At 34.6% G+C, this 13163-nt stretch overlaps 2 protein-coding genes across 2 annotated transcripts in view; both read left to right on the plus strand.

Moving 5' to 3' along the window:
• LOC307000573 (uncharacterized protein) overlaps positions 1-13163 on the plus strand; it is a 54840-nt gene that overhangs the window by 9256 nt on the left and 32421 nt on the right. The window lies entirely within an intron of this gene.
• Positions 5230-9915, plus strand: LOC307002787 (uncharacterized protein; the record flags this gene model as incomplete). The annotated part of the gene is made up of 9 exons (XM_079620708.1): positions 5230-5363; positions 5504-5625; positions 5764-5900; positions 5976-6069; positions 6226-6337; positions 7037-7260; positions 7448-7616; positions 8512-8639; positions 9733-9915. The coding sequence occupies exons 1-9, from the start codon at positions 5240-5242 to the stop codon at positions 9913-9915; spliced, it is 1293 nt and encodes a 430-aa protein (XP_079476834.1). The 5' UTR covers positions 5230-5239.

A 13163-nucleotide genomic window follows, 5' to 3' on the forward strand; every position in this document is an offset into this window, starting at 1 on the left:
CTAAATCAGCAAACTATCATCTGAAAAATATTGCAAGAATTAGATGCTTTGTTTCCAGTCAAGACTTAGAGAAACTTGTGCATGGTTTCATCACCAGCAGGGTGGATTATTGTAATGGCCTCCTTACTGGCCTTCCCAAAAAGACCATAAGACAGTTGCAGCTCGTACAGAACGCTGCCGCCAGGATTCTGAGCAGAACCAGAAAATATGAACATATCACACCAGTCCTCAGGTCTTTACACTGGCTCCCAGTTACATTTAGGATTGATTTTAAAGTAGTATTACTGGTATATAAATCATTCAATGGCCTAGGACCTCAATACATTGCAGATATGCTCACTGAATATAAACCCAACAGATCACTCAAAGTGAACCCTTGGTATTTCTAGCTGATGTGATCCTAATGATCTAAGCATGGCGAGTCCGCTTTTAGCTATTATGCCAGCCACAGCTGGAACCAGCTTCCAGAAGAGATCAGGTGCTCCTACAGTAGCCACATTCAAATCCAGACTCAAAACACATCTGTTTAGCTATGCATTTACTGAATGAGCACTGTGCCAATATTCATCCGACTGTTTTATTTTTGAAAAAAAAAATATTATTATAAACTGTTTTAATTATTCTCATTTCTTTTGATTATTTTAATTTCTTCTATGTAAAGCACTTTGAATTACCATTGTGTATGAAATGTGCTATATAAATAAACTTGCCTTGCCTAAAATTGCATGAATTACTCCTAAACTGACCAAACAATTTAAAGGGAGAGGGTTACATAATAAATATACTTTTTAACATCAGACAATACATTTTGATGTTAAACCCACTATTGTTTTACAGAAATGTTATAGCTAATACCAGTCTGATCTCATTAAATTTCATACTTCTTTTACAAGATGGCTAATTCATACGAATGTGAGTGAGGTCGTACGATTTAGCCACCTCATAACATACGAATTACCGTGAGATCGGATTGGTCTATACACAGTATTTAGCTCAATTACATCAGAAGTAACTAATTAAATTACAGAAAAATTAAGAGTAATCAATTACTTTACTTTTTTGAGGGAAAAGTAATTAAATTACAGTAATTAATTACATGGTAATTAGTTACACCCACCTACTTTGTTGACACTTTGTTGATTGATTGATATCTACAATCATCTACAATAAACAAACAATTTTGTGTGAATTCTAATAAAGAATATGTGTGTTGCCACAGTTACTTTCAAAAAGTAATCTGATTACTGATTACTCCTTTAAAAAGTAACTTAGTAACTTTACAGATTACTTGATTTTAAAAGTAACTAAGTTAGATTACAAGTTACTTTATTAGTTACAGCAGCTGTCGACAACACCCCCGCCTCAACATAAAAAGGACAACCGGTTTTGCCAACACTCACTTTATTGGATGTGCATTTTTAACAGTAATGTCAATGTATCTCCTGACATTTTAAGTTGAACTTAAAAACTATTTCCTGAAAAAATACATGTTTCTATAAAAAAATTGTAAATAAAGACAATCTTTTTGACTTCACTTAACATAAATACATGTAAAAAAAAAAAAAAAAATGACAGTCTTTCTTGACCTGACTCTAAATGTTTCTTCAAATTTGATGTAGTGTTTTTTTTTTTTTTAGCTAGATAGCACTTTGTCGCCACCAGATTGTACAACGAACCTTAATATTGCCATCTTTAGCTGACACAAACTCAAAATAGTGACGGGGTGATGCGGTAGGTGACGCGTTCATGTAACATGTAAGGGTGGTGTTGCCAATAAAGCACCTACAAGCTCACAAAGAACCGGCAAAAGTAATGATTATAAATATGTCGAAAATAGAAAGACATTTTAATTGTTTATTAATAAACAAGTGTTTTCTGTCAGTGTCGGCTGCAAATATGAAGTTGACGATGCTGACTCGCCATCTTCACTGTAACGTGCCAGAGAGAAATGCACATTTCATACGAATTACATAAGCAGAGAGCAGTCTATTTTCGTTTCGAATGGTTCTGTTTAAAAGTAGACATTTCAACATAAAAATAGCCTCTGTGTCGTGATTATCTATTGTCTGCAGTGCTATATTTAGCCTACTTCTTATTTATTAAATCCAGGTAATTGGTCGATGAAACATTGATTAAAATTAAGATACAATTAATACAAAACAAAATTCACTTTAAAGAAATGCTTTGTGCTTTTTGTTTGAGGTCTCTGTAAAAAAGCAGTAGAGCGGTCGCGTCCATAACGGAGAACTGTCGCGTCCGTAACATTGTTTTTTCCTCATAATAAATGCGAACACGAAAAATAAAATAAAATGGATATTTTATGTTCTCTGGAGAGCCAACCCTTCTTTATCCGGTGGGTATATTACTTTTGGTTTGCGCAGTGTGTATTTCTCTTATATTAAATATAAAACGCATGTGTGTAGACTGATATAATTTTCTAATGTCTGGACTCCGTTATTAAGGGAGTATGGATATATAAACAGACGTTTCAATATATTGATATTAAATGCATTTTCTGATAATTTATATTTCATTATATTATATTTAAAGTTTTTTTACTGTCATGTCCATAACGCTGGAATTGCCCGATTTTAAAGAATTTATCCTCAATAGTTTTGTGGTGTAGGTCTATGTATTTTATAATGTTGACTTCAAATAATACTAATAGTAATTTAAAGATGTGGTGCATTGGATCTGTACACAGGAAAACTGGCAGAGTAATTTTTCCAGAGTAACTTTTTTTTCCCTCAAAAATAGTTGTTTTTGATCTATTTTGAGTGAACAGAATAAAATGTGTCCACAGAGGGGGAGCAAAATTAAAGAGTAATCTGGAGTAACCGTTAACTGTGACTCCTCCCCAAAGATTGTCTCCTCTCCCTGAGTGTTTTATCCGCCATTACGCTCATCACGGCGATCGCGACCGTTGCATATGTGGGTTTGGAAGAGAAGTTGAGCTTCTGCTGGACGTAAAGTAAGTATAATTTTAAAGTTGTACTACCTATTTTCATAATAATCGCTTCGTTTTTGAGCTCAGATCATTTTGCCGTGTTTTACCATTACAGAGATCGCTTTCTCATGTTAACTTGATGTGAAGTTTAACGTGAGCATTAGTGCTCGACAACGTTAGCTAAACGAGGAGAAATCACTAACGTTAATCACTTTTTAGATGCTGTGGTGCACCAAAATGTTTAGCTTAAGTTAGTTTAACGTACTGGGAAGGTGAACACATAGCCTAACCTTAACTTAGAGTTTAAGGATCACATTTTAAACGTAAATTATCTTATTTTTGTAACCAAATCAAGTAATTGACACCAGTTAAACTAACTAAGTTAGCTTAATATCAAATATTTGTCCACTATAACGTTACGTTAGCTATCGTGACGAGCGGCTCGAGTTTTGCGCCACATGCACTTGACTCTGTATTGAGTTAGGTTAACGTTAGAATAGATGGAGGCCACATGTACTTGACTCTGTAATGAGTTAAATTAACATTAGGATTGATGACGCCATTTTGATGTGGATGAGCGCCTTAACAGAACTGTTAAACTGTTATTACAAATTAAAAAGTTAGTGAAAAAAGTTAATTCATGTTGTAACACTGTAGGTTCCATGGTGGTTATTACTAGAGTGTTAGCAATGTGTTAATCGTTTTAACCTTAGTTATTCGCATAGCCTACGCATCACATGTTATTCATTAATGGAAGTTCCATCATTAATTAATTACTACACATGAACAAATGATTAAGTAAGGGATAATGTATAGCGAGGAGGTAGTTATTGAGAATACAATCCCGACAGGCTGCAATCGGGAGCCCGACGCGAAGCGGAGGGATCTTGAGCAGCCTGAAGGGGTTGTATTCTCAAAAACTACCGACTCGCTATACATTATTATCCCGCTTATTACATGGCTACCTACCAAATAAATCATTACTTTGAAACAAAATATTGATTTAAAAAGGAGTTTATTGATAGTTTACGATTGTATTGCTTCCGCTAAGCTTCCGCCAAAGAAAATAGTGCGCTCCGTCTACGGTTAGAATCCTGTACGGTTAGAGTCCATAGCAACGCTCTGTTTTTCATGGCAACGGCTGTTATACTCCGCAGCGGTCTGTTATCAAGAAAATAACAGACCGCATTCTACATTGAAATTCAACCAAGCCATGTAATAATACATTGTTAACACGCTATTAACTAACAAGAAATTCTGATTAATGAATAAGTAATAGAGCTCAGAATGTGGTAACGTTAGTTCACAATTAGCTATCTTAAGGGGAAAAAATGAATGATGAATTCTAATGAACACTACAGGTTCATAATTAACGTGAATAATGCATGTATCAAATATGGTAATGGTAACCCACTAATAATGACTCAAGTATTACCAAATCCTTCAGAAGGAACTACTAATTATTTGGAACAGTATTCTAAAGTTAAAAGCATGATAACTCCCTAGTAATGACTAAAGTCATTGTAGGCTTTTTGATTTTTGTAAGATTTGAAGTAGTAATTCCTTCCAATTGATTTGATAACACTTTAGTCATTACTAGTAAGTTACCGAGATATTCACTTTAGACTGCTGATCCAAATAATTAGTAGTTCCTTTAGAGAGATGTAGTAACACTTGAGTCAACTATCCAAAATCTTAAAAAAAAAAACAGCTAACAATGACATAAGCCAATATTAGGGAGTTATCATGCTTTTCATTACCTTATATTATACATAATCTAGGGCTCAACGCTAAGTATTTTTTAGCTGGAAAATCCAGTTGGGTCAGTGATTAATTTTTTTACTTGCCCTGTAAAAAAAAGAATGAAAATGGGCCTATAAAATAAGCTTAGTACATTAAAGTGTTACCAAATGTTTTTCTTTTTTCATCTGACTGTGAGTGTTAATGTCTTGTTTAACTTTGTCTTTTCAGTCCCTCTAGGATGCAAACCAACAACGTTGTCAGAGTGAAGTTTAAAGATAGCAAAAAATATATTTGTTCTCCAACACCTTTTACATTTCAGACGTTTTTGGAATGTGGTGAGATACAACAAACTTTAACATTTTTAAAATCATTAATACTTTTTTAATATTATTATATTATTTTTTTAATTTTAATATAATAAGTGTATGCTTGTATCTTATGGGGTATACAGATAGCCTAACTGTTTTAGTTCATTTGGCATTGCTGGCCTTTGTCAATTTCCCAATGGTTTGTCTTCCTTCAGTTACCAAGAAATTTGACATTCATACAATGGATGTAAAAGTCTTTGATGACACAAAGACAGAGCTTGATGAGGAAGCGTTCGAATATTTGCTGACCCGAACAGACATTGGTGTCCTAGAAATTTCCATCCCAGACACAGCAAGCCTTGATGGTAAATTGTTTGACATGCTTTTCAAATTTTTTTTATTCTCAGCAATATTCACCAATTTGCAATTCTTAAAAGCTGTTATAGCATGCAATCAAAAGTAGTATGAAAAGATCTCCATATCATTGATATGGCTTATATTGCAGATTCTTTAAGCTTAAGCTCATATTTGGGAGAGACAGAGGGAACATCAGAGTCTGATGACACAGCAGTGTTAATTAGAAGTCCTCCTGAAAAAAATAGATCTGAGGAACGTCGTCTTGACCAAGTAAGGATCACAATCTTGCCCTTTAAATTACATTTATATAGAATTACTTAAATAGTAAAGATATTTGGAACTATATACACTTGTCAGTTGTTAATAATTTCGCATCTCTGCTCGATTTTAAATCATTCCCCCCTCCAGATGATTGAAGATATACTGAAGAGCAGCCCCGGAGGCGAGAAGGTCATAAAAGAATACACACGCACTAAAAGTTTGTCAGATAGCAGAAGACGTGACTTGGTGAAAATATTGGTGGCCCAGATGACAAATGAACATGGGTAAGTTGTTCATACATTTATTTGTAAATTGATGTTTATGATGTTATGAGTTGTAATTGGTTTGTTTGTGTAAAGAACAAGCCCTTCCCGACGTTTAAAAGAAGAATATGCAAAGGGAATCATCACCCTGTTCCCATGCTTGGCTGACCCAAGGAGCAAGCTTGGATATGTAAGTAGCTGTTGCCTCTCAATCTTTTTGATATACAGGAGGAGGATATACTCTGTATTGCATAGTAAAGATTATCTACATTATAATTCATATGGTATTTATTTCTTTAGCTGTGTAATGTATACCTACTAAGTCTTTGTATTGTTCTGGTCATAGGAGCATTTTTACAATGCAGAAGATGGAAGTGGATATCTGGCATGGAGAATAAAAACTCTGCAGAAAGAAGCATCAGAGGGACGGATGAAACGGCCACGACAACCACAAACAGGTGTGAGATTTGATGTTTAGTCAGTGCTTTTATTAGCTTGGCTGGAAGGCTTGATCAACTTTTAAAAATATATATTGAGTATACAACTTTATATTAATAACATAAGCTTATTTTACGCATTTTCTCACATTTATGACTTGTCTTTGAGGTATTCTTTAGTTCCAGATTGGTCTGTCATTAAGTTATAATGGAAATGAGGTCAAGCGTTACATAGATCTCACACATCTGTTAGCAATGAAGCTGACTGCACAAAATAAATATTTCATAATATCTACACTTTGTTATAATCAGAGGATTTGCCAGCATGCAGAATTCAGCACTGAACAAAAAGTCCGTTTTAAGCGGTGAGGGGAGTCTTAAATGCTTCTGATTGGCCATTGCGTTCAGGAAATCAACACCATATGTCTGTGATTGGCTACATCGCTCAATGCTGCAAACGTATTACAAATAGGAACTCTGGCCTGTAAATTGTTTCTATTTTGTTTTAGTTCTTGTTGCTTTTCTTAAACAGATGACTAACAATTTATTAGTTTTAAATGTTTTATTCGTATTTTTTTACAATTTTACGGGAGTCCCGCAAATCCTTTTAATCTCCTGCAAAACGTACACACAATCACCTATTTTTGGTATAAATGTGTTGTGCTTTTGAAAGAAAAGGAACTAAATATTTGGTTTTCAAATTGTTTCAAACACTTTCAGGTGGGCCAACTACTGACAGAGATCCCTTCAAAGAAGACACCTGGTTGAATGATGAACGTCAGTGTCAGGAAGCAATTGCCCTGATGAAACATACAGCTGACGAGGCAGTGGTAAAGGAAAAGATGAGGTTAACACTTGCCTATTGCCAGAAGATGCTGCATGACCCTAAAGAGTCCTCTGATATTCTTTCTATTTTCCCGCGTTTCATTGATATACCAGGCTTGGTATGTGAGACTTCAAATCTTTAAACATGAAAACATACACATATGATATTCAATGCTATTGTTGTTCTGCAGTAACCCAAACTCATTAGGTAAAAAAGTGAGATTCTACTGTGGTTCCTACTATCTTTAAGTAAGCTACTAAACTACTTTACTTATCTTCCTAAATTATCTTTGGCATTTTGTACAGATTGATCAAGATTTTGGACTTCTATTTGGTGATGCGACCTCTGCAAAGTTGTTGGAGAAGTGGTCTACCAACATTAAACCAAAGGTTATTGCACAGAGCCGTGGCCTCACACAGACTAGTGAGCTCCAAGACCTCATCCAAAATGCTGAAGCCAGTGAAGTTGAAGAAGGTAACTACATTGTGCTATAACTTAAATTATTCAATAACAAGTTATGCATTTATGACAATAATAGCTTTATTCAGATCAGGGATGGAAATTCATTTTTTTGTCCACCTGCCACTTTGGCTAGTGGATTCCAAAATCGACCAGCCTTTTTATTGTTTTTAACCGACAATGTGTAACTGCATGTGAAAATAAATACTACAAGATCTACAAAACTTAAGCCGTTTATTCTATAGGGTAAAGTCTCAAGTTGTGCTTCCTCTAAAAGTGTCCGGGTGAAACAGCATGCTACTTTAATTTACGCCACCACAGTGGCTGCTAGGTAGAACAAGTTTACCAGCCACAACACAAAATCACCAGCATTTGGCTGGTGCTAATTTCCATCCATGATTCAGATAAAATTGTGGTCACAACTTTACCCATTAGACATGCTTGATTCATTTGCAACACAGACTTGCAATGGGTAAACTGTCAGAATGAAAATCACCTGTTTCTCTATCTTTTCATCCCTGATCGTTTATCAAAGGCCTTGTATAGGAAATGCAGATTTACAGTTTGAAATTGATTTAATTTGGGTCTCTGAATAATAAAAAAAGTTTGCTTGATATGTAGTAGATAAAGTTTAACTCTATGACCTCATTTCAATATCTTTAGAAGTTTCACCTTAATTCATCCACACATCACATCTGTAGTTGTCAAGACTTGGCCATGGATATGCTGTTAATACTGATTCTGTGTGCAGTATAAAAGTACTGGAGTGTTAAATGTATTTATACCAGCATATCATCCAAGTGAAGTTAAGTCTAAGTTAAACTAGTTCAACTGAATAGGAGGGTATGTTCAACCCCTTCTACCTAAAAACTTAAAACAAATTTGTTTATTTTGTTTTCCTTGTCTCCAGGTTGGGACAGCGACATGTCTTCCATTCTGATGCTGGTTCACCTTTTGCCACCCTCAAGTCAAGGCCGCAAAAGACCGGGAAAGATCTCAGCGAGAAAAGCATGTGATTGTCTTGTGAAATTCATCAAGGTGAAGCTACTGATTAAGCAGATGACACTAGTTCACAATGTTGTGTTACTGTGTGACATTGAACTTGCTTATTTTTCAGACAGGTTCTTATTTGGTTCTCCACATTGTTGTTCTTGTGCTATTCTTTTCTACTTAATACATACTTAGCAGGGTTCCAGACTGCAACCAAAATAAAAACAAGTAAAGTCACAACATAATTATATATTTGCAAACCATTAGCTAATGATTAATTTATCATTAACAACCATGACTAGAGTTTGTAAGTATACATTAAAGGTATGGTTGGTTTTTAATTCCATCCTTTTTAAGTTTATATTTTGTGTTATTTTTTTGTAATGTAATGTTTTTGAAAAGTGTTTAATAAACAGCTTTTACAAACTTTAGGCATGGTTGTTAATGATAAATTAATAATTAGCTAATGGTTTGCAAATATATAATTATGTTGTGACTTGCTGAGGCACATCATTAACTCATCATTTAGTAATTGTTGTAATTTACACATGAATTTGCACTAATAATGCAGTAATTAATCATGTATTAATGCACATTAGTTTACTTGTAATATCTGGAAGTTGAAATTCAAGGCTTTTGGCTCATTGTGGTAATTAACATATTAATTAACACTATTAGTTAAAAAAAATGTATTAGGGAATTAATCCACAATGACATATTTAATTAATAACAATTCATGTATGAAGTAATATATTAACCAGATAAACTCTTAATTAATGCCTAATATAGTAATCATTAATGAATAGCTTAGATAATCATGAGTTACACATTAATTCAGTATTATCTGTGCATTAGTAAAGCATGAATTAATGCTTATTAGTGCCCCCGTATTGTAAAGTGTTACCGAAACTTTGGTTGAAGACATCACTGTATATTTGATTCATTGTGTATTGTGAGTTTAACTTTTAAGTCACATTGGCACTAATGTATTTTCATTCTTTCACAGACCGGTACCAGTATCCAAGGGCACTTGGATACCATTGGAGAAAGCCTCCAGCCATATCTGCTTGTTGTTGGGCCAAGGAGAAGTAGGGTCCAGTCTTGTTTTATTGTTATTGACAAACATGCTCTACCCTGTAAGGCCTCTAATTCACTGGCCTGTGTTGATGAGCTTTTCAAAGCTCACTTTGTCTTTGGCACCTCATACTGTCAGGAACTTACCAATGTGTACAACTTTCTGCAAACCACTGTCTATGACATAGATGTTGAAACTACCAAGGTGAATCCTAGAGTAGCTGAGTTAAGAGCTAGAATGCTCCAGTGAGCAGATGATTTGTTTCATATGTAAAAGGGGGCATGCTAGTGCCAATGCCCTTATAAGGCACTTTAAGTTAGTTCATGGCCTTTGTCCAGGCAAAAGTTTGAAGTTAAAATGTGCTCAAAGAGGTTGTTCACATGTTTACCATAGTTTTTCTGGATTACGAAAGCATCTCAGCAAGTGTTGTGCGATTGACCGTTCACACCTCGATTATGGTGAAAGCTCATCCAACGCCAACTCCATTTCACTAGGGGATGTAGGTGTTTTACCAAACCAAAATTCAACCTGTGAGTCTGTACTCCCAAAAACAAATATAGAAAACAGTTGTGCAACAGTGGTAGCCGAACTTAAAGTTGCTGGTGTCGGAGAGACAACTATTAACTATGTTGTTAGTGCTCTAGAAGAAGTGGTTGGAGACGTTTATAGTCAAACTCAAGAGTCTGTGAAAAAGAGCTTATCTTTAGAGGAGCCCATAAAAAGTTTGGTTGAGTCTCAAATTGATCAGTGTTTTGAAAAAATGCAAAATCCTTTTGTGGCATTAAACACTGAGAGTAAGAGAATGCAGTACTTTTCGGACAAATGGGGGAAAATAGATCCTGTTGAATATGTTCTCGGTACAAGATTTGCTACACGGCGTAATAGAACAATTGGAACTTTCGCCCAAACCATTGTTAAGGATAAATTTGTATATATACCAATTCTTGAGACAATACAGTCGATTTATAAGCACCCTAGCATTAAAGATATGATGATGAGGGATTCACAACAAATACCAAATTTTCTTTATGACATACAAGATGGAGAATTATTTAAGAATCATGCACTCTTTTCAAAACAAAGACATGCTGTTCAGATCCAGCTTTTTTTTGATGAATTTGAATGCTCAAATCCCCTTGGATCAAAAAAGGGAATACATAAATTAGGAGCTATCTATTTTACCCTTAGAAATATTTCCCCTAAATACAATTCGATTTTACTAAATATTCATTTAGTTGCTTTATTTCATTCACAAGATATCAAAACATACGGGTTTGATAAAATACTAGAGCCGCTTGTTCAGGATATCTCAACACTGGAAACCAATGGAATTCAGATTCCTTTATTTGATCATACAGTTTATGGAACCATTGTCCAAGTTACTGGTGACAACCTTGGAGTCCATTCCTTATTTGGTTTTGTAGAATCTTTCAGTGCTAGGTACTGTTGCCGCTTTTGCCTACTAGAGAAAGAAGACTTTCAGACAGAGTTCAGTGAAGATAGTCCAAAGATGTCAGTGCGAACTAAAGAACTTCATGCTGAACATTGTCAGAGTATGCAGAACAATCCCAGTATACCTTATGTAATGGGAGTAAAAAAGTCTTGCCTTTTAAATTCGTTGCAATATTTCCACACCACTGCACATTTTTCAGTTGATATCATGCATGATATATTAGAGGGTGTCGGACAATATGAAATGAAATTACTCCTTCAGCACCTGATTGACAATTACACCACACCAGCAGAAGTACACAGAAGAATTCAGAGTTTCAACTATGGCTTCTTGGAACAAAACAACAAACCTCCTGGTGTAGCATTAAGAGAGGGTTCCAATGACTTGGGCTTAAATGCCACCCAGAGCTGGTGTTTACTGCGTCATCTACCCATTATGTTTGGAGATCTTGTCTGTCCTAATGATCATCACTGGTATTTGTTTATTTTATTGCTTCAGATAGTCAATATAGTGTTTTCTTCAGTTATATCCACTGGTATCACTATTTATTTGAAACACCTGATTGCAGAGCACCACAGTTTGTTTAAGCATTTGTTTCCTGACAAGAACTTGTTGCCAAAGCATCATTTTATGGTGCATTACCCCAGTTGTATGCAGAAAATTGGACCATTGCTACATAGTTGGTGCATGCGTTATGAAGCGAAGCATAACTTTTTTAAAAAGCAGTTGAAAAGCTTTAAAAACATAACAAAAACATTAGCAAAAAAACACCAGTGCCAAATCGCTTACATTTGGCAAACATTTGATCCAAATGACATGAAATTAGGTCCTGGGAAAATGACTCCCTTGAATGAAATGGAAGTTGGTGCTGAGATTGCGGAGAAACTTAATGTACCTATGTGGACTAAGGTTCTAAATGTAAAATGGGTCAAGCGCTGTGGAATTACTTACCGTTTAGGATTAGCAGTTTGTGTTCAAGTTCAAAATGAAATGCCTGTATTTCATGTAATCCAGAATATTGTTATCAAAGATGAGCAGATCCTTTTGATTACAACTGCACTAAAAACGTTTTGTTTAGCTGAACATGTCAATGCTTACAAAGTTGCACATACTGCAGAAGCACCTTCTGTTTTGGAGATTAGGGATATTTTGCACCACAAGTTGTTTGATATTCTTATGTCTTATGGTTTGGATTCTGATTTGTTTATTGTACCATATTGTTTCATATAATTCTTCATCCTTTCTCTTACATTATCACTATCACAATTTTCTATTATTTTAGTATTATTGTTTTCATTATTTATTTATTTTATGATCACAAGTGAATTAAACGGGGTGATAATGTTTTTATTATTTTAGTATTGTTTTCATTATTTGTTTTAAGCTCACAAATGAATTAAGTGTAAGTGTAATATTGTTCAAACAGGTGCTTGAAAAATAAAATTGAGACATGAGTATGTAGTTGTTGATTTTATTTATTTGAAGTTTTTCATTTATATTTTTTATACATTTTGAGGCTGAAACATGAATGGTTATTCTTTATTCAGTTAGTTATTCTTTACAGTTTACTCGTAATTGATGATAAACAACTCTAGAGGGGAAATAAAATGTGGCAGAGTAAATTTGAACTTCCTCTGAACAGAGTTAAAAAGTAGCAGAGTCAATTTCTTGTAGCTCTGATCTGAGTAAAATAGCATGAGAGTTGATTTAAAAAAACACTAAATAGAGTTAAATATTGTAGGAAAGAGTAAAATATTATCACTAAATTGAGTATAATTAACTCTGGAAAAACTGCTCTATCAAAAGAGTAACTTGTACTCTTTTCAGAGAGGGACCAAATGTTATCTAGCATAGAGTAAAATTTTCTTCAATTTGAGTAAATTTTACTCTGGCAAATTTACTGTGTACGGGAAGGATAGCTCTGGGAGTTGGAAGGGGTGTTTCGCGATTCTGCCTTCTGTGTCGCGATTTCGGTTTCATATTGCATTACAGCCCTAATTTTTACTAAGGAAAATGGCAAAAATAGTAACGCACAGGAATGTCT

The sequence above is a fragment of the Phoxinus phoxinus genome, assembly GCF_949152265.1.
Source record: "Phoxinus phoxinus genome assembly, chromosome: 1".
NCBI lineage: Eukaryota > Metazoa > Chordata > Actinopteri > Cypriniformes > Leuciscidae > Phoxinus > Phoxinus phoxinus.